At 52.4% G+C, this 25,711-nt stretch overlaps 1 protein-coding gene across 2 annotated transcripts in view; it reads left to right on the top strand.

Annotated features, from left to right (window-relative positions):
- The first annotated feature begins 11,381 nt into the window (after nucleotides 1-11,381).
- Nucleotides 11,382-25,711, top strand: part of RASA3 (RAS p21 protein activator 3) — a 107,504-nt gene continuing 93,174 nt past the window's right edge. For both annotated transcript variants that reach the window (XM_026488713.4, XM_057306911.1), the window contains exon 1: nucleotides 11,382-11,566. In XM_026488713.4, the coding sequence (XP_026344498.1) occupies nucleotides 11,512-11,566 (55 nt within the window). In that variant the 5' untranslated portion in view covers nucleotides 11,382-11,511. The remainder of the gene's footprint in view (nucleotides 11,567-25,711) is intronic.

Consider the following 25,711-nt stretch of genomic DNA (forward strand, 5'->3'; position numbering starts at 1 on the left):
CCCTATAAATTTTGTTATATCTGCATTATTTCACAGTTATTGGTTACTTTCTGCTACCTGAGAAATTGCCCCATGTGATATCGACCTCCTGTGACCTCTGTGTGTGATCGTAGTCTTGGGTCTCAGTATCTTCTGCGAAGGGGTAGAGGACCATGATGACGGGGCCTCTGAGCATGACCCCAGCCTGTGGGCAGCAGAGCAGAGGACGTGGGCCCTCAGCCCCTGGCTCTGCCTCAGCCCGTGAAGAAAACTGGGTCGGTCACAGCAGCCTTCAGAGGCCACGGTGGAAACCGTGAGTCCTACCTCAGGACGATGTGGCTAAGAGACACAGTTGAGTAGGTGCACTGAGAATATTATGACAAAAACTAAGTAAGGTGAAGAGATGAGAATGCATGGGGCAGGGAGGCAGTTATTTGAGGTAAAGTAGAGAAGTCTCTCCAGGATCGCTTGAGCAAAATCTCAGAGGGAGAAGCAAGAGCAACATGCGGCTCTGGAGCAACACTCCAGCAGAGAGAACAGCAGGTGCAAAGGTCCTGAGGCAGGCAAGTCCTTGGGAGAAGGCACGGAGGCCATGGACCAGGAGCCCTGAGAAGTGGCAAACAGCATGGCAGGAAGTGAGGCCAGAGGACAGACAGAGCAGGGACACACAGGCCTTGTTTGCATGTAGGGTTTGAGATTTTGGACAGCAGGCCAGTCCAGGGTGAGAGCAGAGGAGTGACACAGCATGGATTGAGTTTCCAGAGGACTGCTCTCACTGTGAAGTGAGAAACAGATGTTTGTTCCTGCGCTGGGTGGGTTGTGGTGACCATGCTCTAATTCATCCCAAATTTCTAGCCTGGTGAACAAAAATGGAGTTTCAAAAACGCTACCTCAATGAGCCCAAGACCTCTCCTACGACTCCGCGTCCTCACTTCAAGGGTGACTGTAGACGGCAGCCGGGTCAGGTAGCACCCAGGAGTTAGTGAATTCATCACCATAGATGTATATTCTGCATCCCCTCAACTGGGGGGCCAGGATTTAGCAGAGCTTACGGGAGATAGTCCAGCTGGGAATCCTATGGCTTCCTGCCACCAAACGTGGCATTTCAGCCCAGGAGCCTGGTCTGTCCTGTCGGGCCCACCGGCTCCCTTTCCCCCTCGCTGCACAGGCTTCCAGAGGCTGCTGGCTCGAGCAATCAGGGGGGTGAGGGAGGCAAAACAGTGAAGGCCAGGAGGGGGGCTGCAGGCCAGTGGTCTCCCTTGAGGACACAGCACTTGGCAGTCCAGAGGCCCTGCTAATCGTGTCTGCTCTTAGTTAAACATGAGACGCGCAGGGAGAGCACGGTGCCGGGGGTGGAAAGGTGTCCTCACCGACCTTGCCCCTTCACGTGCGCAGAGGAGAGGGTCATGTCTCAGCGCCCACCCAGTTAGGAAATGCATGGGATACTCAGGAGCTTCCATGCGGATGGTGCAGAGCCCTCGCTGCTCTTGCTCTGACTGGGTGGAAATGCTCACTCAGCGACGTGAGTGTAGGAACATAAGGACGGTTTTCACGCAAGAGGAGTGGGATTGTGATTGCATTCCTTTAAATTTCCCTTAATTTTTTTTTTTAGCAATGAAAATTGGTGATGGGTGAAAAACACTTTGAAATAATGTAATTAAACATATTTTGTAAGGTAAGGACCCGTTGCGTCCAGCATCATATGCATGCATTTCCCATCAGATTTTCTCTTTCTTTAGGGGCAGCCTTGGAGGAATGACTGAAGGGCTGATGTCCCCCCGCCCCCTAAATAACACGTCTGGGATAAGTTCCTAAGTGCACGTGGAGAAGCACACCAAGGAGTCCACACCAGCAGGCCAGTCTGAAAGCAAAGACCCCCTCCTCCCCAGAGCTGGGTGCTGGGCCTCCACAGCTGCCCCCCTGGCCCAGCACCCCACCCCGTGCCAAGCACCAGCTGCCTGACCAAGAAGACCAGCATCCGGCTGGCCGCAGGTCCTGGGACCTGCTCCCCACCCACCACGTCCACATCTCAGAAAGAGGTGATCAGCCCTGGATGGGAGAGGGCTCTGCTTCCGGCCCCGGAGTCTCGCCGTCCAGCTGCATGCAGACAGCCCTGACCTGTGGTGTGGGGTGAGAGGCGGGACTTTGGGGTAACAGCACTGGACCTAGAATGGGAAGAGAGGGCACCCCTCCCACTCAGACGCTAGCTGGTCCCAGACCCTGGACTCTCCAGTGACCTCCTTCACTGTCCTCACAATCAAGCACAAAGGTGGGATGGGACAGCGGAGGGAACTGTCTCAAACTGAGTCTCACCGCCAGCCACTGCTGAGAAGCACCTGACGTCTGACTGGAAATGAAAGGGGGTAGTGTGTGGTGCCTGCCAATTTCCAAGTGTAAATTCTGCAAGGGGGGGGGGGGAAGAGCTGTAAATGGCACGTCATTAGGTGGCATTTCCACCATATAAGAGGCATCGGCAGCCTCAAGAGCACGGGTTTATGTAATTTCGTAAGCTGTGTAACCTTATATAATTTGATTTTTAATAATGGTTTTGTTCAATAGTCAGCTGGCAAAACTCCTGAAAATTTGTTGGTCGGATCTTGTGAGCTGGTACTTCCAGCACTCCAGCGGCTCAGTCTCTGAGAATCCGGAAATCAATTAGAAATTAAATAAACTGGATTGTCTAAGTGACTCTAGAATAGAAGATTTTAGAAGACCTTACATCTGGTCAGGATAGGTACTATCTCATAAAATTTGTGTGAGTACATCAGGTCATGACCTAACGTGTGTTTACTGATGTGGGTCTTTTACTAGAAGTTTGAGCAATTCTGGGAATCGGAAACTCCCGCTGCGTTTCTGCACAACGTTGGTTTGAGAGCGACGGGGGCTACCCCGCCCATCAGTACAGCGACAGTCTGACTTCGGAGAGCGCTGGGCGACGAGCTTCGAGCTTCGAGCTTCGGGGGACGTCTGCCTGCCCTGCAGGTGAGGGTCTGAGGGAAGAGGGAGGGGTCCCCCCCATGTGCGCTGGGTCACCTGAGGTCAAACCCGATGGCAGTGTTTTCACTCTTGACACCGAGGGCGAGGGCACCGTTTCCTCAGGTGCGGGGGGATAAACATGAGGTCACGCCCTTCCTGTGGGGAGCCCGAGATCCGCGCCCCACAGGAGAGGATGTTGGCCCACGTGGGGCTGTAGCAAGAGCAGGAGGGGACAGTCGACTTGGTTTCTGCTGCCACATTGTCCTTCCGTCAGTTTTTTCTTTTTATTTCGAGGTAACTGTAGATTCACATGCAGTCCAAGGAATAATTCCAAGATCCCGTGTGCTCTGCGCCGTTTCCTCCACGGGCAGCAGCTTGCAGGACTGTGGTCACTGCGTCCGAGATCCCTGCCGGAAGACTGCTTCGATCCGCTCCCCACTGCTCAGACGGCCTGTTCCGCGTGCACTGGTGTGTGTGCTCACATCGGTGCGACTCTGCCACGCGTGGACTCCTGGGGCCACGCATGCTGCCGAGACGCAGACCGTTTCCGGGCACGGGGTCCCTCTTGCCCTTCCCTGACCCCTGGCAGCCCCTACGGGCTCTCCCCTGCACCGTTCGTCACTCCACGATGCTGTGTAAACGGCGTCCTGGGGCCGTGACATAGACCGTCCTCCCTCACACCCGCAGTCCGTTCTCCTCTGCTGCTGAGTGGGGTTTGGACCACCACCCCCGCCCCTGGGGTGGAAGCACAGCTTGGGGGCTGTTTCTGGGCTGTGGCTGCAGTGAGCCCTGCTGGCTTTGTGTGCGTGATGTCTGGGAGGCTGCTTTCTCTCCACAGAGGAACATGGGCCGGCTGCCACCTTGGGTCACCAGAGGCCACCCTCAGCACTGGCTCCAAGCACAGCCCAGAGGAGGACAGAAGGGGTGGAGGCCCGCAGGGGCAGCTGACTTCCAGAGACCCCAGCGCAAGAGCAGTGCGGGGGCGGGGGTGGGTGGGTGACATCACCAGGTGCTCAGGGCATTTGCAGCATCAGCGGGCTGGAGAGGAAAGAGCCACACCCTTGCTCTGGGGTGGGGGTGACCACGAAAAAGCCACCAGGAAGCAGGGTGGGGATGGGGGGTGGCTGGCGGAGTCTGGTCTGATTGCTGTCCCATTCCCCACGTACCGCTGGTCCAGGGCCCTGGGGGCTGGGGCCGCCTGTCCCCACTTTACAAAGACACTCAGAAATAATCTGGGGGGAACAGTTAAGTTCACATCAAAGTGTTTGGAAGGAATTGAAAATAAGTGGTAGGTCACAGCCCATGCGTGTGGTCTAGTTGTGTCAGTCCCTCACTTTTCATGCTGGAGGGTAAGTGAAATGTGCCAACCCCCACAGATACTGTGTTCGCTCCCGAGCCCCCAGCTTTGTCTTTCTTCCTCTCTGTGGTCACTGGCCCCCGCGACACGCACTACGGCAGATTTCCTTCTCAGCAGCTGCCATCATCCACTCCCTCTGGTGCCACCCACACCCCGAGGCTGCGGAGGGGGGGCCATGCCTTGGGGGGGCCCTCTCGCAGGGGCTTTTCAGTGTCCCAGACCGCCACATCTTCCCAGGAGGCTCTCCATTCTCCCCGCGGTGCTGCTCTGCTGTCCATGCTTCGAGACGGCGCCTACTCCTAGGACTTCCTCTTGTTTCTCTCGTCTGCCCATCCACACTGAGCAGAGTGCCGGCAGAGGAAAGTTATTTGGGGTAGCTACACGGGTAGTTCGAGGGCCCTGAGGTGAGGGGTGTGTGTTGTGTTTTTCTGGTATTCCCACAGGGCCTAGCAGGTTCCAGATACATGCTGGGTGCTCACTAAAGTTTGCTAAATAAATGAATTGCTAAACAGAGTTCTGCATTCCGACGAATTATAGGGTCACTGAGTGAAATTGTATATAAATACTAATAAAACCTTGAAGGGAGCAAAGAGAAACAAAAATACTTTTGTTATAATCATGCGCACACAAATACATTTTTGCCCTTTTATTTTTTAAAAGATTTTATGTATGTATGTATGTTATTTATTTATTTTAGAGAGAATCTGAAGCAGACTCTGCAGTGAGCACCGAGCCCAATGCAGGGCTTGTTCTCACCACCGCAAGATCATAACCCAAGCCGAAACCAAGAGTCGGTTCCCCCCCGACTGAGACGCCCAGGTGCCCCCATTTTTGCCCTTTTAAAGTCTTTACTATTTGTTGGGACCGGCTCTTACCAGGCACTGACACAATCAGTTTGCCCGGCTGTGCTGGTGTTGGGGGTTAGGGTTGAGACTCGTGCTGGGTCTCCAGTGCCTGTTCCCTGGAGGATGCATCTGTGGGTTGGATGAAAGGTTTTCTAGAGCCCTGGGCTTTTTCCCCTTGGGAGTTTGTGCTGTGATTCTGCTGAGTACCTAGAGTCAGAGTAGTCTTGGCAGCAAACCCTCATCCCAAATGGTGTGAATCAGGTACCCTTTTCCTTTGAACTTTTTCTGGGATAGGGTTAGGTTAGGGTTAGGGTTTGGGATTGATGGAGATTTTTTTTTTCTTACAGAGGGAGGGAGAGAGAAAGAGAGGCAGAAGGAGAGGGAGAGAGAGAATCGTAAGCAGGTTCCACACCTAGCCCAACTCAGGGCTCAATCGCACAACCCGGGCCAAAATCAGGAGTCAGACGGATGCTTAACCCACTGCGCCACCCAGGCGCCCCTTGTTGGAGATTTTAAAAGGAAAAAATACATATACTCCTGCCATAGCTAAGAAGTTAAGATTTGGAGTCTAATTAATTGCTGATTTCAGGGCTGTCTTCAAAAAATACCTTGATATTTGGCTAATTCTGGTCAAAAATAGCAAGTTAGATTTTATTATGTTAAAAACAGTTATTTTGAGCAAATAGTCTTCATAATAAGCAATCAAGACATCACACAAATCTATTCAATGGGTAAATCCATTAGACATCCGAGGTTATATTTTACTATTACTCAAATTGACAGGTGGTCGATATTAACAATGATTAATATTACATTGATATTAATCAAATGGCATCCCATATAAACTTTATTTTTTAAGGTTTTATTTTAATTCCACTTAATTAACATACAGTGTTCTATTAGTTTCAGGTGTACAATGTAGTGATTCAATGCTTGCGTACATCACCTGGTGTTCTTCCCAACTAGTGCCCTCTTCCGTCCCCTCCCTCACCACCTCCCCTCTGGGACCTCAGTGCCTTCTCTGTAGATCGGAGTCCGTTTCTGGGTTTGTCTCTCTCTCTCTCTCTTTTTTTTTCCCTTTTCTCATTTGTTTTGTGTCTTATATTCCACACGTGAGTGAAATCATATGGTATTTATGTTTCTCTGATTGTCTTATTTTGCGAAGCATAAAATACTCTAGTTCCATCCCTGTTGTTGCAAATGGCATGATTTCATTATTTTTTATGGATGAATAACATTCCATTATATATGGACACCACTTCTTTATCCATTCATCTATTGATGGACACTTGGGCTGTTTCCACATCTTGGCTAAGTAAATAATGCTGCTACAAACACTGGGGTACATGTATGCCCTTGAAGTAGTAATTTGTATTCTGTGGGTAAATACCCAGTAGTGCAATTGTTGGACCCTAGGGTAGTTCTAATTTAACTTTTTGAGGAAGCTCCGCACTGTGTTCCACAGTGGCTACAGTAGCTTGCTTTCCCATTCCTTTCTCCACATCCTTGACAATGCCTGCTGTTTCTTGTGTTGTTGACTTAACCATACACACTTCGTTAAGGGTTTTACTGGTAAGGGTAGTGTAGGCTTGGACTATGGCGATTCCTCAATCCTATTGGCTTTACCCACTAAGAAGTGAGAAGTTCATTTCTCACTTTCGTATTTTTCACTTTCACGGCTGCAGATCCCAGCGGGCCTCCAGTAGTGACTCAGGGATCCGGGCTGCTGCTGTCTTATCTCTGAGTTCCAAAATGAGGCCTCTTCAATTGCCACAGATGGAGGAGAGACTGGAAAATATCCCAGCGTCTTTTCTCAGCTTCCAGGCAGATGTGATGTCCCTTCCTTCCATTTCCAGGCACACAGGTCCTCAACCTCTCGGAGCACTGGGCCTACTTTCTACCAGGCGCACAACATCCGGGCTTTAAGCATCCAGACAGAATCTTAGTGTAGGTGTGTTCACTGTCTGTGTGGCCCAACCAACTAACATTTGAGAAATAGTATTCAAAGGTGTATTACGACTTACTTCTCTAGATTCTCTAAGTGCCTTCTCTCATAGACACTCAGGCCACCGGGGAGCTGCACTCCATGAGTCCTGAGAGCCTGAGTAAATCTTATCAGAGAATTATGAATTCGCATTATGTGCCTAAGTTTTTCACGAGGCAATAGGAGAAACCAGTGTGTTTATTCGACAAATGTCAGTGGAGCTTTCACTGTGTACCAGCTGCTGCAGTGAGCATATCAGCGGAAGTTAGTCATTTGAGATTAAAAACATCCTTCCCTAACGTGCTGAGGATCCCTATGAAAAAAATTCCATGTTGCCTAGTTGGCCAAAATAGTTTTTTTTCTGAAAAACGAATATACTTCTGTTTATTAAATTATAGAACTTGCATAAAATCACATATTTCCATTTTCTTTTCACCTTGGCTACCAGAAAACTCGGAGCTGGGCTTCCCATTTGTCGTGTAGCTGCTCCCAGTGTAGACATCTGACACAACAGCTTCTCCCTTCAATACCTCTTTTGTACCCTTTAAAAATTGTTCTGTTGTATACTGGCCATTTATTTTATGCCATTTCAAATCCTTTGAAAGTATTTTGATCAAATGTGAATAATAAATTATTTAATTATGCTGTCTTAGCAATTCATAAATATCTACTTGTTGATAGTTTGATACTTTTTAAGAAGCATTTTTGGAGGGAGTGCAGAAGAGGGTTCTATCAAAGACAGAAAACGTAACTGTGAGTTATAAACAAAAGAGATTATACTTTCAACAAAGCCCTCATCTTTTCTTTTAATCCACCAACATTTTCCACTTTCTTTTTTTTTTTTTAAGTAGACTCCATACCCAATGTGGCGCCCGAACTCACGACCCCGAGATCAAGAGTCACACACTCCACCGACTAAGCCAGCCAGGTGCCCCTATTATCCTGATCCTTACCGTCAAAGCTCTAAGGGAACAGATTGTAATTTAGAAAACTAATGATCAATTCCTTTGTGCAGAACAGTTTTGAGGAGACACGGTATTGCACAGTTCTGTGCACAGTTCCGTGGAGGCTGAGTTCTGTTAAGGGAGGAATCCTAGAAGTATGCTGTGCCGGTCTCTGTGCTGATGCTGTGAGATGCTATGCATCTCAGAGGGAAACAAAGGTCCATACTCGTGGACATCTTGCCTCACTGATGTGAGGAACCTCTGAACCTTCACAGATTTATTTCCCATCCTCTGAGCACATGTGTCTTAGAGTGCGCATGTCTCACTAAAGCCTCCGATGAACTGCCAACTTCTTGCTCATCCAGTAGGACTAAAATGACATCAATGTAGTGAACCAAATTAACATTCTTTTTTTTTTAAGATTTTTTTATTGATTGATTTGACAGAGAGAGAGTGAGCACAAGCAGGCAGAATGGGAGCAGAGGGAGAGGGAGAAGCAGGTGCCCGCTAAGCAGACAGCCCAATGTGAGGCTCGATCCCAGGACCCTGAGATCACAACCTGAGCCAAAGGCAGATGCTTCACCGACGGAGCCACCCAGGCGTCCACCAAATTAACATTCTGAAGCCTGTCCAGATGGTCCAGGTCTGGACTGTATTATAACAGAGGGGCAGGTTGTAAGTGTGTTAGTCTACACCATGTGATGTAAATTACTCCTGATTCTCCTTCTTATTGCACGCGGCGAAGCGTGGACATGTTAGCTCCGTAGCCACACGCCATGGCCAGAGGCCAGGTGGCGGGCACAGCAGCTGTGGCTGGGCTTGTCCATGTCACCCTCTGGAACCTGTCTGGTGTCAGAGGGGGGACTGGCAAATTAAATGATCCATGAGGTCTTTAAGGGCGGTCTTGGTCTCTTTCCCCGGGATGTGTTATTGTTTTTATTTTCCATCCTGGCACCCCACTTGGGCTTCCCTGCTGGGATGACTCTTCACCCCACACCAAGGAACCAACTTGGGTTTTCTGACAACAGTCACACATGTCTATGCCAATTTTACCTTCAGTGCCAGAAGAAGTAAATGGTAACCAGGGGAGCCCACTGCGAGACCTGCAGGGACCTGGGCTCCACGTATTCCCTGGACCTCACAAATCCTATTCTACATGTTGGGTCCCTGGATACCACGTCGATTCAGACTTGAAGCCCGGTAGCGTATGAAATGTCTAGGTAAATGGCCATAGGTGCCTTTGGTGGGGGGGAGGTGTCCTAGGGGAAACCTGACCATACATATGTGTGGCCAAATCCTCTCCCCCACTCAGTGGGTTTGGGGGATGAGAACAGGCTCATATCTGGAAACTGGGCAAAGGATTGTGATGTTTTATTGGGGCAAATTTCTTCAGCCTCCTGATACCTATCTTTGCTTTCCTTTGGCTGTATGAATGGAGCAATACTCTTACTGGCTGGCTAACTGCCCCCTCTGGACAGCATGTTTGGCTGACTATCTTTGCAGCTCTCCACAGTTCAGAGTATCCAGGCTGTCACTCCAGTCTTGCTGCTTAATATAATAGCACCTGGCTTGCTGCTGATGCTTAAACATCACTGCTTGGCCTCTGTTATGTCACAATCTGATCATTGTCACTGCCATCAGCGAGCCCAGCGCTCTCGGTAACAGCATCTGTACCCTCAGCCCAGTCCTATGATGGCCAGCGACCAAGGAGACTCTGGCCTCTACATTCCTCAATACTTTTGTAAATCAAGTGTCCTCTGAGCTTTCTAGGAAACCTAGTCAGCAACTAGGTTTCCTGGTTGTGGGAGTGTATTTACTCTCCTGTGCCACTTCTCTGAATATTTTGATGCTTTTCTCTGCTGTCTGCCACAACTACTTGGCATTTCCACTTAGGGTGGGATATCACTTTTTATGAGCTTCCGAAGGCCATGCTAGTGGCATGGGGATACTTGCCAACACGCCAAATCCTGTATCCTGACTGAATGATCCCGTATCAGTAAACTCGAACCTGATCTACCTTTTGTTCTGCCTGCCCAAATACAACATCTGGTTCCGTGTTTATTCACCCAACCCTTTGGGCACATGTTCCCTTGGTTGTGAGGCTCCTTTGCAGAGAGGACCTTCTTCCTTTGTCTTATCTGGCACTTCTCCAGCGGGGTGATGGTGACATGGTGGAGGAGTGGAGCTAGAGGCTGACCACTGGCATACTGTTGTCTTGCAGAGGTCTCTGCAGTCATCATTAAACACAGAGAGAGCATTGTCTTTAACAGGGAGACATGAGACACCTCTTCAGGTCCAGAAGATTTAGGGAAATCTGGGATTCAAGATTTTGAGTGCATTAAACTAGATGACCCTTTCCCAAGCCTCAGGGTCTCTCTTCTTCCCCAGTGTCCCTGCCCTGCCCTACTCCATTCCCCTGCCCGGTGCCCCCCATACCTCCCATCTGGCTTCCTTCTATCCTGGGCCCCTCGCCCCACCAGGTCCCCTAACCCAGAACCCCACCGGGTTCCCCTCAATCCTCGCCCCCCCCTTTCTCCATTCCCCCTTCTGGTTCCCTGGCCTCCTCCACCTCCTCGCTCCTCACCTCCTCATGGCTCCCCGCCCATTTCCCCCCACCCCCACCACCCCGTCCGGTCTCCTCTATCGGTTCCCTCCTCCGCCCCGTTCCCCCATGCCCTACCCCGTTCTCCCCATCCCTCCCTCTCCCCGTCCGGTCTTCCCCATCCCAACACCCCCTCCCCCGGTTCCCCCATCCCTCGACCCCCCCCAGCCAGCTCCCCACCATCCCTTAGCCCTGTCCCTCCCATCCCTCGCACCGCCCCCCCCCGTCCGTTCCTCTCCATCCCCTCGCCTCCACCCCCCCCCCACCTGATTCCTCTCCATCCCCTCGCTCGGTTCCCCCATCTCTCGCCCCCTCCCACCGGTTCCCCCACCGTCCCTCCCGGCTCCCCATATCCCTCGCGCCCCCCAGCCGGTTCCCCATCCTCCCTCCGAGTCCCCCCTCCCCCCCCCCCCCCCGCGCCTCCCTGCGAGGTTGCCCCCCATTCCGCGCCGCCCCCACCGCCGGGTCCCTTCCGAGCCCTCCCCTGAGACCGATTCCGCCCTCTCCGAGCCTCGGCCAATGCGGAACTGGAGCTGTTTTGCGGGCGGAGCCGTCTCGCTCCCGCCTCCTAGACCTCAGCCAATGGGCAGTTGGGGTCGCGCTGCGGGCGGAACCGTCATGCCCCGCCTCTCTGCGGCCACGACCAATAGGGAGCTGGGCAGGCCCGTGGGCGGAGCCGGGCGGCGCTGGCGCCGCGGACCCGGCGCGCACGGAGTCTGGCGCAGAGCGCTGGGACTGCGCCGCCGCTCGGGCTCCGGCTGCTCCGCGGGGCTCGGCGCGCGAATTCTGGCGAGGCCCGCGGGCTCCCGGGCGGGCGACCCAGCATGGCGGTGGAGGAAGAGGGGCTCCGGGTCTTCCAGAGCGTGAAGATCAAGATCGGTGAGCGCCGTGCGTCCCCTCCCCCCGAGGACGGGCCGGGCTGCGGCGGGCGCGGCGACCCTGGGGGACGCAGCTCCCGGAGGCGCGGTCCGGGGGGTGGGGGCCCGTGCGGTGCAGGACGCGGGTCCCGTCCCCGCCGGGAGCGCGCGCCGGTGGGAGCCTGGGTGCGTGCATTCCCGGGGACGGATCCGCAGACCTCAGGTTCCGCATCTCCCCTCAGCTGCTGCGCCCAGAAACTTCCTTCCATCCGTTCGTTCCCCCGGGGCGTGGGCCCGGGTCTGGTTGCGGGCTGGTGAGGGTGCGCGCGTCCGTGTGGGCGGATGTGTGTGCGTGTGTTCGTGGGTGTGTGTGTGTGCGTGCACAGTCCGAGTGTGGATGTGTGGAGTGCGCCTGGCTCGGAGCTCGCTCGGGCTGGGAGACGGGGAGCCGCCCCCAGCCCCCCCTTCCATTGAGAACTGGCTGGAGGAGCTTTGGGCCACCAGCGCCTGCCATTCAGGCCGTGTCACCGGGGAGGATTCTGCCCTTCTCACTGGGTCCAAGAGCTGGGGGAGGGAAATGAAATACAGACTCTGGAGTGGGCTGGGAGGCTATATCTGGACTTCCTGGGGTTATCTGGAGAGATTTGCTTTTTCCCAGTGCGGTTTTGTCTCGGGAGGGTGATGTGCAAGTTTTTTTTTCCTTCCTAAACACAAGATCCTTGCCTGGAGTGACTGTTATGCATTCATGCCATAAATGTGCCAGATGAGAGGCCAGCTTAGGGTGGAGAGTGTTGCCTGTCCTCAGGGTCCTTCTTGCGTCCACATTCCCTTCTATTCCCATGTGAAAAGGGGCCACTGGGAACGGAGCCAGACACCCAGTGACTGACTGTCAGTTGTTGACATTTGATGCTGCCCAAGGAATTCCAGCTACCCCAAATCAGCGTGTTGTTTCCTGTCTGCTTTATTTTGGTTTGTGGATCATCTCTGAGACACTGTTGATATTTGGCTGAGGAGCATTGCAGATTGGATGGAGCAGCTCTTCAGGCTTGAGGAGTCTGCCTGCAGACGATTCCTCTTGTTTACTTGGTTGGAATCTGCTGTCACTCTCACACTGAGAGATTCAATACTGCATGCCTCTACTAGGGTCCTTCAGCCAAGAGCCCTCCCTCAGCACCTGGGTGTGGGATGCTTCTTTAATCAAGGGAGCAGGAGGGGGGCCTTGGGGCGGGGGTCTGGTTGTGCAGAAGTGTGTCCTCTTTCCAGGTACGGCCGGCAGGAATGGGTCTGAGGACCTTGTGGTCAGGCCAGTCACACCCAGTCTCATACTTGACTCCAGCAGTGTTCTGGAACAGTGGTAGGTTGAGCAGAGAGGGTTGATTTCTTTCTAGAATGGCGCAGTGCATGAAGCAGGGGAGTGAGGAGACCCCTGGAGATGCAGGAGAGCAACCCCGCTGGCCTGCCAATGCACATCTGTGGGTGGGTTCTGGATCCCAACAAGGAGGGGCCTGGTGTGGAAGGAAGAGGGTTTGAAGACATTGCTTGGTTAGGCCTTCTGTGTTTTGTGTTCCACTTTCAACAAGGGAGAGAAACACCCAGCTCAGTTTTGGAATAGTGCATCTGACACATCTGCCATCTCTAACCCCGTGTGGGAGTGGATACTGTTGGAAGCCTCGGAGCCCCTTCCCCATGTTTGAGGGATGTAGCAGTGAGGACAGCACCGCTGTCCAACTCCCTGGATGTTGTTCCAGCTCCAGGAAGCTCTTGTCTCTCTCTTCTCTCTGAGGGTCTTCATCCACAGCGCACAGTGCAGGTCTGCAAGAGAGGGATATCTGTCTCTCACCTTTGTAGCTGGGGGTGGTCAGGGAGCAAGGGCCTACACAGCACAGGCAGGGCACCCTTGTGCTTGAGTACAGGCTGTGCTTATGAGTTCGAGCCTGGGCTACAGGCCCTCAAGGTGAACTGGGTGGGCTGGTTTGGGGCTTAGTCTCACCTAACTTGAGGGACAGCCTGTTAATGGAATGGGAGCAGGATGGTTCTGAGCATGGAAGGTGCTGTGCTGAGGTCTTGATTTCTTTCCTTAGTTGTCTGTCGCGGCCAGTCTTGGCTCTGACTTGCCTGAATGCCCTGGTCGTAAAGGCACAAGATGATGAGGAACACCGTCGTTGACCTGGAAGGGGGCAGACACGCATGAATCATACACACACATGGTCACATGCACACTCGCCTCTCCTTGTTAGGGGACACACTGGCCAAGCCATCCATTCATCTCTGAGCCTTGTCTCCAGGCTAGCTGGCTGCATGCCCGTGTGCTCTTGGCTGGCTAGATGACCCAGAGCAAGTGTCCTCCCCTTCCATAGCCTCCTTTTTCCATTTGCAAAATGCAGGCAGTAATTGTCTACTGCATCCGGTGGGGGCTTACAAGACGGTATTGTTCCGGCTTTGCATTAATACCCACCCCCTCACTACCAGAAAAGGAGAGAGAAAAATTCTCCCTGAAGTTGTACCAGTAAGCACTATCACTACTCCTGTTGCTAAGAAAAAAGGCACAACATTTTTGGGGGTGAAGAGTCTTTTAGGTGTCGGGGCCTTGGCCTTTGGTTCTTAAATAGTTTTGGATTGTGTGGTGGTACTTGTCTCATTGACAGTGGGAAGAATCTCTTCCGTGTTTTCCTCTTCCCCTTTCTCTTGCCCTTCCACCTTTTGCAAAAGCCAAGTCAGAGTGAGGCATTTTTATTTTAACTGTTTTGAGTCCTTGTCTTGAACCTTTTGCTCCCCCCCCCGAAATCTTGCAGTTATTTTGGGTAGTTCTTCTGCAGACTTCAAAATCTTAAACATTGTCTACCTTTGGTAGCCATTGTTACTGTTTTTATGCTAGTATCTCTTGTTGTCTAAGGCCAAATGCACTTCCTATGAGATGGTAACTTTGAGGAAGCATGCTTCTCTGACTTTCCATGAGTCAGGGCCTTCGCGCTGGAAGGGAAGCCGCGTGAAGACCGTGGGTGAGGAGTGTGCGGAGGACCCACAGTGAGAGCAGCTCTGGCGGTGTTATTTTGGGCACAACGCTCGATCAGGCATTGTGGTATAGCGTTGTTCTCAGTAGTATGTTCCTTGTCCCTAATAGTTACCTCTGGTTTTCAAAAGTATCATCTTATCTTGATAAATGTGTTCAATTAAGAGCAATATACAAAGGTTTTTCTCTCGAGCTAAAAAAAAAAAAAAAAAAAAATTCTAGCCTTGCACTTCAGAGTGAGAAAAGCCCTCTTGTTCTGTAAATGGTTTTCATCATCAGGCTTGAGAGCCCAGTTTGGATCTGCTTGGTGCCTTGGCGTGTATGTCCCGTGTCAGGCCACGCTCTGCCTGGTTCCCTGCCACAGGCTTTCCTTTCTTCCCTGCTTCTCCCTTCCTTCTCCTTGGAACCTCTTGTGCTCCGCTGGGCTCGGAGCACACGCTCACGTTCCCTCTCTCTAGGATTACAGCTTGTCCCCCTGCAGGGTGCTGGTGCTGTGGGCCCAGGCAGGCCTGCCCCAGCCTCGTGCCCTCCCTCCAACCAGTCACAAACACAGTCCTGCCAGAAGCAGGAGGTCCCTCCGGCAGGGAACTCAGTGAGGCCAGAGCAGGAAATGGTGCCTGAGGGTCTCTGGCCTGGACCTCCCTTGGCCAAATGGCTGCTTTGGAGGGGTGTGGTGGAGAAGGCCCAGACAACAGGGGCTGGAAGCTGAGGGTTCTGGGTCTGCTCTGTTAAAAGTGGATCTTTCACCGAATTTCCTACATGGGAAACGATAGTGTGTTCATCACACACCCTGTAAGGGTCAGATGAGGTGGTGGCCTGCTTGATAAGTTAAAATAGTTACTGTTGATAGTAGGGTCTTCAGAGGACTAAGAAGATGTGGTTTTCCCCATGAGAGAAAACATTTTGTGAATATAGTGGAGTGATATCAGTGATGACTTTTTCACTGTGTGTGTGTGTGTGTGACAGTGGACGAAGGCCCAGCCACACATGGTTCTTGGCATGAGGGGTTTTATATTCTGTTGAGCTCTCTGATGCTAAAATTAACCTGGATATTCTATTAACCGAGCTCAGCTAGCTGCCTGTGCTATTTTTAACCCCTAAGGACTAGTGTACAGATCTGGGCTGTGCCTGGGGAGCAGCCCGGCTCCAGGGCCAAGGGTGATTTTAGTTTGTGGCTCCAGGTTTTACTTGGGAAGGGGTGGGTTTGCTGTGCACGTGTGTGGCATGGAGAGAGTTTCAGACTTTCAGGGTCTAGTTTGTGTGTATTATCTCATTTTATTTTTATTTATTTATTTTTTAAAATTTTATTTATTTATTTGACAGAGAGAGAGAGAGACAGCCAGTGAGAGAGGGAACACAAGCAGGGGGAGTGGGAGAGGAAGAAGCAGGCTCCCAGCGGAGCAGGGAGCCCGATGTGGGGCTCAATCCCAGGAGTCCGGGATCACTCCCCGAGCCGAAGGCAGACGCTTAACGACTGAGCCACCCAGGCGCCCCTATTATCTCATTTTAACTTACGTTCTCACAGGTCTGTGACATTGAAGTTGAGGAAGGGAGACCCGTATAACTTAATTTACCTGCCTAAAGTCACCTAGCCTGTAAGAGCAGAGCTGGGGTTTAAACCAATGCTGATGTTCTTGTTCTCGCCACTTATCGTGGTCTGTCTTTCTGTGTGATCTTGGATTTGAATGGTGGGGGTACAGGGAAGGGGTGGAGAAGACAGAAGTGGTGAGTTCTAGGGCCAAGAGGAGACAGGACCACTGTCTCTTGGCGACGGACAGCCGGGGGCACTGGCCTTGTTGTCCTGAGACTTGCAGTCTGACTGGGGGCTGCCGCGGTGGAAGTTGGAGGGGCAAGGAATTGTGAAGATGGGGTCCTGAACAGAATACAGAGTCCAGAGATGATTGGTTAAGCAGGGTCACTGGCAACACATATGTTTTGGGAAAAGGCATCGGGCAGGTGAGCAGAGCAGGGGTTCCTGTAGGTGTAATCACTTGGCTGGAACATAGCATTTGGTAGGAACATTGAGATTCGCTTCTCTGAAAGTTATGAGGCATCTGAGCATATAAACACTCACACCCTCCTGAAGCCTCGGGGGATCAGAACATCGGGATATCACGTGTTCATCATAGATGTGCACGTGTTTAGAAAGGAGATGGATGTATTTGCTGGAAACAAGCAGAAGTGGTAGCTGCGAATGCCCGAGAATTGAGGTTTGCAAGATGCCCTTGAAGGCGAGGCTGCGAGTGCACCTCCCACTTCCTAGTGACCTTGGAGGTGGGTTCAGGCTGTCGTAGGCACAGGCAGAGCGTTCCTGGCCGCAGGAGGGACAAGAGCCCCTGGGAGCCAGCCGAAGAGAGGAGGGCGTGACTGATGGCACCTGGGATCCCAGACCCAAGACTGAGTTTCTCACTAATTCTGCAACTTTAGACAAATCTGCCAAACCCTGTCTGCCTCAGTTTCTCTGTTTGTCAAAGTGGAGAGTAAGGCCCTTTTTTGTGGAGTTAATGAGCCTGTGTGAACGAAGGCACTTGTCCTGCTCCGTCTTTCTAGGCAGTAGGTGTTACTGCCCATACAGTTTGAAGCTGTTCTGTTAGGCGTGTGACAAAGGGGAGTTCCCGCTGTAGCTAGATGCATCAGTTGAGAGAGGACTGGACTTCACCTGTGTGTTTGCACGTGGGTGAGTTCAGGAAGGGCGTTGGGAAAAAGTGGCCCTGAACCTGCCATGAGGTTTTGAGGAGCGGGGAGCCAGTGCGTGACGTAGATCTGCATGGATGCCAGTGGGGGGGCAGCATGGTGGCTGGCGTGGCTGGCAGTCCTGCGGCCTCAGGGTGAGCCTTGTGGGGACTTGCTGTCGTCTGCGGTGGTGGTTTCCCTTTGGAAGGTCTGAGGCTTGAGAGCAGAGGGGAGAGCACGATGCTTGAGGAGGATGTCCTCACCGATTGGTCTTCTGCACCCTGATGTTGGAGTGGGGCTCTGTATCTGCACAGTGAAGGAGGGGCTGTAACTGTGAGGGACTGATGTGCTGCAGCCAGCAGGTGCTAATGACTAGGGTTGATCGACCACAGTCTGCTGTTAAGTGAACACTGGTGATTGAAAGGGTGATTATACTATGGGACTTCCACAGTGTGGAGTATTATGCAACTTTCAGAGGAATGAGTTAGAGTCAGGCCAGGCTGTGTGACATGCAGGAAGTTCCAAGGGGTATGACTAGAAAGAAAAGCAAAACGCAGAAAAATCTACCTAAGATCATCCCTTAAGGAATAGTAAAACACAGATACACACGTGCAGATGTGGACAGAAAGGCGCACCAAGCCTATCAGCTGGACTCGCTGTGGTGGGCAGCGTGGAAGAGGAAAGCCAGTGAGACGGAAAAGACCTGTTTCGGAAAATCAAGGATATTACTCTTAGGCACACATGTGGAATTATGTGTATAGATAGGCACATGAAGTGTTTAAAAATCACAACTTTAAAAATGGAAAGAATGACTTTTTGGAGAGGAAGGCCCCAGAAAGGTAAAATAATTTACCCAGAGTGCTGATAGGTATGGGAGAATTGGGAGAGAGGCTGCCGTTGGAGTCCAGAAACAGCGAGTCAGACGCTGGAGCAAAGGGAGGAGGAGCATAGGGCAGGGGCCGGCTTGTGAGTGGTCCTCGAGGCGGCTCCGATGTGTGGAGAAACCAACACGGATGAAAGGGAGTTTAAAGTCACGTCATCCACAGCAGATAGCCCAGGACTTGTCTTTAAGTGTGAGGAGTATTCGGAATTCACAGTAAACACATTCAAGCTTTGGTGTAAGTGCAGGTCCCATGACTATCCTTAGAAATCAGGAGATGGGTGTCCCTGATTCTTGGCTTCCCGGCCTGCTCTGCAGGCTGCAACGCCAGAAGTGGTTCTCACACAAGGTTTGTTGGTCAAACTCAAGGGCCACTGGGGCCTCTATCTGGAAGCTTTTGGTTTGAGTATCTGTTTTGTCTTTGCTGGAAGTGGTGGATCATCAAGCTGATTCTGGGATCAAAGAGAGTGATTCCTTGTCTGATGACTATCTGAAAGAGTGAGCTGTGTTCCTGCACACAGGGCTGGACTCCCTGGGGCTGCAGCTGTGTCTGTTCTGAAATTTAACATTGCTGGTTTCAGTTTTTTTTTTTTTTTTGAGAGAGAGAGAGAGAGAGCGAGCAAGCCTGAGTGCGCACACCAGCACTTGTGGGCAGGGAGGGGCAGAGCGAGAGGTAGGGAGAGAAACAGGCTCCATGCCCAGTGAGGAGCCTGACCTGGGACGTGATCTCACGACCCTGAGATCATGACCTAAGCTGAAATCAGGAGTCAGACGCTTAACTGACTGAGACACCAAGGTGCCCCTGGTTTCAGTTTTCCAGTAAGCTTAAACCCCTCTCTGGGGACAGTTGCTTCCTGATACAGCTGGTAAATTCTGCATCTCACATCTGAGCCACACGTGGTGCATCTCACACGTCAGAGCCACACGTGGTGCATCTCACACGTCGGAGCCACACGTGGTGCATCTCGCACGTCGGAGCCACACGTGGTGCATCTCGCACGTCGGAGCCACACGTGGTGCCTCTCGCTTCGGAGCCACACGTGGTACATCTCGCGTCTGAGCCACATTGTGAGGGGCACCACACTCCTCTGAGGGCTAGAAGGAGGCTGGAGGCTGTGCTCAAGTTACACAGTAAAACAGAACTTTTTCTGGAAACAGAACAGTACCCTTCACTCCTAAGTCTGTCGAGGAATGACTCTCATGGCTGTTTTTTCCTCTTCACATTGTTTCTGTTCCTCTTATCTGAATAATTTCCAAAATGTGAAGCATTATTCTGTCTTGGCCCTTAATTGCCAGTGGGATAAAACCCAAAGGTAAACAAAGTGGCCAAATCTTTCTTAGCCTCGGGGGTGACTCAGCCTGGAGACCTGTGGCCGGCGGTGCTTTCTTGTTGGGCTGGCCAGCCCCCAGCACACGCTCTGCAGCACGTTCTGCTCAGGTGCCTAGGGTGGCTCCTTCGCACCGCGAGCAGGACCCAGTCACAAGGCTTGTCCTCAGAGCCATCTTCCTCCTTTCTCAGTCTCCAGGGCTGGCAGGCTCCTGGATGGAGCTCTGGCTTCTGGATTCTTCAGGACATTTAACGGAGTTGAGATGCTAGTTATCTGTGTACTTCTTTCTGGAGCTTTGTTTTTGGACTGCACGGTTTTCTAAGTTACAACATGGGTCCAGTTGGTGCGATCTTCGTGTGGGCCAGTTGTCTCGTGCACTGACTCAGGGCTGGTTTCTCCTTTCTCATCGTGTGCATTCTAAGAGCCCACATGTGGTTGAGGACTGTTACATGTGCCTCTAGACCTCTGTGGCTTTGTTGTGTGTTTCTTTTCTTCTGAGGAAGAAGATTCGTTTTCTTTTTTTAGCTCTTGTGGTTTCTGTTTTTGGTCCTGAATCCACTTCTGGGAGGTACAAGAACAGAAGGTTTGTTTGATTTTGTCCATTTTCATTCCACCAGATCAGTCGCTGCTTAGGGAGCCATGAGCACGCTGAGCAAAGCAGTGTGCCTTCCTGTCCGATCTTCTCACGATTCTGTGCACAAGACAGACATTTAACTGGCCCCCACCTCTGAGGCTCAGAGAAGCTGGTGACTTTTCTAAAATCACACTAGCAAGAGAGCCTGTGGCTGCCCAAGTCGGCTTGTGATGGACACAGCGCTTTGTGGTCAGGGAGGAACTGCCTTCTCGGGTGTGTTATCAAATTACTTCCTCAGACAGGAGATAGCTGCCTTCCCACCCATGCCTTTTGCCTCCTTAGGGAACCCTTAAATGAGCATTTATGGGACTTACTCAGCAGGGTGACCCGTTTGGATGAATGTGTGGATAGCCAGGGGCTTAGAGCCTGCTGACCCACTTCCCAGCTGAGTAAGGTCTTAAGCTGCCTGGTGCAGCTAAGACCTGCTTCAAAAGGAGGGCTGTCCTGGTGGGGCAGCCCTGCTTCTCCCTGACTCCCACCCTCGGGCTTCTGTCCGATCATCCCCTTCTCCCGGTCGGCTGGACCCACTCTTCCCCACTCCCCACCCTCCCCGCCCCCGGTGCTGACCTTACCTTGTGCAGGGAAAGCTCTCCGGGCAAGACAGGCAGTGAAGGCGTGGCCTTGCGGCAGGTGGAAGATGGGTTGAGTAGGGCAGTTAAACTCGGACACTTTGGAGGGTAGATCAGCCTCAGGCCCCTGAGCCTCTGGGCACCTGCTTATTTTGGTCCAGCTAAACTGGGGCTTTCCAAGGCTGGGGTCAGACTGAGATCCAGGAACACAAGTTGGTTCCGGAAAACCCATCAGTGTGAAGATCCTAGGGGACCTGGCCAAGCCCATTACTTGTTTTGAGGTCTGGGGTGCGTGCTGTGACCTGGCTGGTTTTCCCATGGCCTTTGGGATGAGGGCCCAGCCGGGGAATTCCAGACCACTCGGGGCTGAGGCTGGCGATCTCTGCCTGCTCAGGAGGCCCTGCTGGCCTGTCCTGAGGCTGACTGCCATGAATAGTTTGTTTTTGTTTTTTTTAAGATTTTATTTATTTGACACAGAGAGAGAGAGAAAGAGCACGGGCAGGGGAAGTGGCAGGCAGAGGCAGAGGGAGAAGCAGACTCCCCGCTGAGCGGATAGCCCGATGCGGGGCTTGATGTCGGGACCCTGGGATCATGACCTGAGCCAAAGGCAGGCGTTTAACCAACTGAGCCACCCAGTCTCCCCCCATGAATAGTTTTTAACTTAGGATCAAATAATTGGATATTTTATTACTTTATGGGGTGAGTTTCAAGGGCAGTAAACTCTGCCTATACGATGTATACACAGAAAGTACTTAGCAGCACCACGCGGTATGTCCGGGAGTTGGTCAGGCTTGCAGAGGAGCCAGGTGTTCTTGAACTTTCCTCACAGCTGCATCCCACGAGGCAGAGGGTTTACTTGAGGGAGGCAGTCGTCCGTCTGTACTTTCTTACGAGGCCGCCTCTTGTTGGAACATGGTTTTGTGTGTGCACACACACGTGCACAGAATTCACACACACATACACACACACGGGCACACTAGGTACATGCATACACACAGACGCACACATGCACACACGTGGGCACACCACTAGACACGCACACATGCACAGAACACACACACGGGCACATTCCGCTCACACACGTGCATTCATGGGCCCTAGAGCCTGTCTCGGGGTAGAGGCACATGATGGTGTGTGCCAAGTGTGGGGGTAGGGTGGAGACATAAGGGAGGCTCGCACCCCTGGTGACAACTCTTTCCCGCCAGCTGAGATCCATGGCACCAGCGAACTGGCCACGCGTGGCGGAGTAGAGTGTGTGGCGTTCAAGAAGCGGTCCTGTTCCTCAAACAAATCCATCTTTGTTCTTCTGTTCACTGTGGTGGGGGCTGCAGATAGACTGCAGGGAGTCACATGGCCCCTGTGAGCTGATCCCCAGGGGGTCTGTGGGTGTGCTTTGGGGGCACCTGCAGTCTGAGAGCCTGCCCTGGGGTCTCAGTACTTGGACACCTACCTTTCTGCTTTCTATGACTTGAGAATTTTTTCTGCAGTTGTTTTTGAGTTTTTAATTTTTTGTATTTGAATCAGAAGCCTTTCACTTTTCAGGCCCACAACCTGGGCCCTGCAGCTTTTTCCCCGATTTGTTTCTGAACTGTTTGTCGGCCGGCTGCCCTTGGGTGGGAGTTCCCCGTCCTTGGGCAGCTCCGGGGCCTCTGGGCTGGGCTGTGCAGCGCAGGAGGGTACAGTGGAATGAGCATGAGGGATGTCACTTCGGGAAACGGGAGAAGGGGCCACTGCCAGCACTGGCACCTGAGGCGCAGCTGGTGAGCATCTGGTGGCGCCAAGAAGGCAGTCCTTGGGCAGCTCTGTAGGTTTTGACGAGAAGCTCCTTCCGCGTGTTAACTTGCGGCAGGCGCCTACACGGGCTCTTGTGTCCCTCCAGGTTCATGGGGGCAAACGCTGGAAATAAGCAGCTTGCTTGGGAGAGCCCCCCGAATGGCAGCCAGGGCACGCACCTTTCTGGAAGAGGCGAGGCCTCGCCTGGGGTGATGATTTCCCATTTCCCTCTGAGCTGGGTCCACTGCAGATGGTGACTCCTTGAGAAATCATGGGAGGCGATGGTCAGAAGACCTTGCTTGGCTTCCTGAGCCCCCAGCTGGCTCCGTCCATCTGGAATCCACGGCATTCCTTTCTCTGTTCATCATTTCCTGCTCTGCACAGCTTGCGACAAGTACTTGGAGAAAGAGTTTCTCAGCATTTGGACCCAAGAATGTGTTTATGCATGTCCTGACTGGAAATAAAGGGTCACATGAGAGAAAAAACCACTTGTCATTATGTTTTTGCTCAGTATCTTGATTTTCTCTTTGTTGTTGTTTCATAAAGTGTTTTCCAGTGATCCCTTCAGGGAACCCCTTTCCTGTCTTCCTGGACCAGCAGAGCCTTGAGTTAAGGCAGCGGAGGCGGGGGTCAGGAGGGAGCAGGAAGGGGCAGGCAGAGTGTCTGGTCCCGGGAGTTAGACTCTTACTTCTCGTTCACCCGGTCGGTCGTTATTCACTGTGATTAGTAACAATTTAATTTGGTGTCTCTCCTTTTGGAATGCGCCCCTGCCCTCCCTGCTCTTTCCCCAGCTTGTGTCAGCTTCCCTGTGGGCAGCTGTACGGGAATCGCTGGTTTTGTGAACGTAAGGGTGTTGACTTTCAAAAGTAGGATGTGTCTATTGGTTTTCAGCGGAGAGGGTCAGCGGACAGGCCAGCTTGAGCGCACGAGTTGTTGCGTCCCGCTTCAGAATTCTCCGTTGCCGTGGCCTCCACGGGCTGATGGCGTTGTTTTCAAATAAAATATTTCAGACCTGTTTGGGAGATGTCCCGTGCGTCGAATCCGGGAGGTACGCGGGTGTGGGAGTACGTGTCGAGTCTCCGTGTTGGGTTGGCGATAGGCCGGGAGGGGTGGCATCCACAGTAGGTGTAAGACAGATGACTTTTTGGGTCACCACAAGCAGTGGAAGAACTTTGAGTTTGACTTGATGTGTTAATCACAAATGCTAGTTGGGAAAAAGTGGGTTTTCAGAAGATTTCCTCCTGCTGTAAAGTGCTCGCAGGTTGCTTAGGCCGTGGTTCTGAGTCACGGGGTTGACGTGGACCGAAGTCAGCCCAAGGGGGGCCTGATGTGTCCGCTTGTTTCTCGCTAGCTGGGTGCCACCATCAGATGCTTCCCAGGGGGCTGTGGAGCCATAGAAGCTGAGTATTTCATGGCACAGAAAGAAAATACAGCCTTGCTTTCCAAGTTTTTACGACTGAACGGACTGAAGGATAAATAAGACAGTGTCTCGTATTTATGGGAATAATAATGGGAATTTTCAGGTCTTGGGGAAGCGAGCTCTCCTTTGTGCTGAGAAGACGGGGACGGGTCTGACCTGCTGCTCCTGCCCTCCCGGAAGCAGATGCCTCCGTGTGCACGCGCACTTCCCAAACCTGCAGAATTCAGTTTTAATTATGCAGAGTGGTCCCCATCATATAAGAAGAGCACTTACTTTTATCTTTAAAAATAAATCAAAAATCAACTCTGTGTTTTACCTGTTCTAAGGCCTTCTCTGTTCCAAAGTGCGATCTCCCCCACGTGTAACAGCTCTGGAGATTTCCTTCCCTTCCTTGGCAGCAGGTGACAGCGGTCTGTCTTACAACAGAGGCTTCTCTTAGGCTCTTGAGATTGGGGGGGAGGTGGGGTCTTGCTGGGACAGCAGGAGCAGGGAGAGCTAGGGACCGGGTCTAGAGATTGACTGGGTGGCCGGACAGGACACTGTTTTGTACATTTGTATTTACGTGTGAGCATTTTGGAGTTGCACACCTTCAGCTAAAAATCTTCCGCTAAAATGGGGCCAGCAGGACGGGGGAGGATGGTATGGTGCCTCTGAGGCCACAGGCAGCAGGCCGCGCACAAACACGGGGTTTGGTCCCGCGTGTCTTCTTCCTCTCCAGACCCGTCTGTAGTTCGCAGGGTCCTTAGTGGGAGGGCAAGAATGAGAGTAGGAAAGCAGTCATTCACAGAATGCTTCAGAAACGCAGCTCCCGACTGGGGACATGTGGGAGCAGCAAGGCTCGCCCCTTTCTGGGGGGTCCTCCTGATCCTGGCGTTTCCCAAGAGTCTCAGCCTCTTGGCCGTGAATGGCAGCACAGTGGGAAGGCCCCAGCGCTGTCTCTCTGGGACCCCAGCCCCCAGCTTCCTGGGTTTTTGCTCAGCCCTACTCAGAGTCCTCGATCCTGAAAGGAGTGGAAAGCCAGAAGAGAGAGGGGCCCTGTGAGTTTTTCTCAGACTGTTCTTGGGCCGCTCGGGAACCTTGCTCCTTCCTTGAGAGAGCAGGACCGGCCCTGCGGATGGATATGCACCACCGTCTTCACGCCCAGCTCTGTGAGACCCATCCTAGGCTCACGCACATCTGGTCCCAGCCCCTGCTGGTCTCCTGGGAGTGAGTGTGTCCAGATACTCAACTTTCCTTTAATGAATGCCGTGGTTTTAATCCAGGACAGTTTTGCGCCCCAGGGGACATTTGGCCATGTTTGGAGATGTTTTTGTTTGTCCCCACAGCTCAGCACCTGACAGCACAGGGCACTCACCTCGAGAATGCCCTACTGGGTGGGGAGAGGTTAGGGCGCCTTGAACACCATGGGTGTGTGACTGACTAGCTCTCTTGCTTCTCTCTAGGAATGTGGCCTTGAAGTGCGGTCAGTCACATTTGGGGGCAGGGAGTAGACATCTCATGTTTGCCTCATGGAAAGACCCCTGTAGTGTGGACCCAACTGATATGGGCTGAGGGTCTAGGGTGTGAAAAAGAAGGGCAGCACCCTGGGGCTGAGCTGGTGACATTCCTGGCTCTGCACCTTACCTGCTGTGTGAACTTTGGAAGTCGCTTAACCTCTCTGTGTCTGTACACTGAGGGTAACAGTAGGCTTCTTAGGGCTGTTAAGTGGGTTGACTGGCATGGTGACGATGTGCTGGGCCTGCCTGCGCCTCACCTAAGCGTGCCTGTCCCTATCTCCTCCGGCTCTGCCTCACTCTGAGGAGGAACTGGAGGCCTCACAGGGCTGGGATGGGCAACCACGGTATTTTCCTCACCTGTTGAAAGCAGGACGGCTGGCCAGA

Source organism: Ursus arctos, unplaced genomic scaffold, assembly GCF_023065955.2.
Source record: "Ursus arctos isolate Adak ecotype North America unplaced genomic scaffold, UrsArc2.0 scaffold_10, whole genome shotgun sequence".
In the NCBI taxonomy this organism is placed as follows: domain Eukaryota; kingdom Metazoa; phylum Chordata; class Mammalia; order Carnivora; family Ursidae; genus Ursus; species Ursus arctos.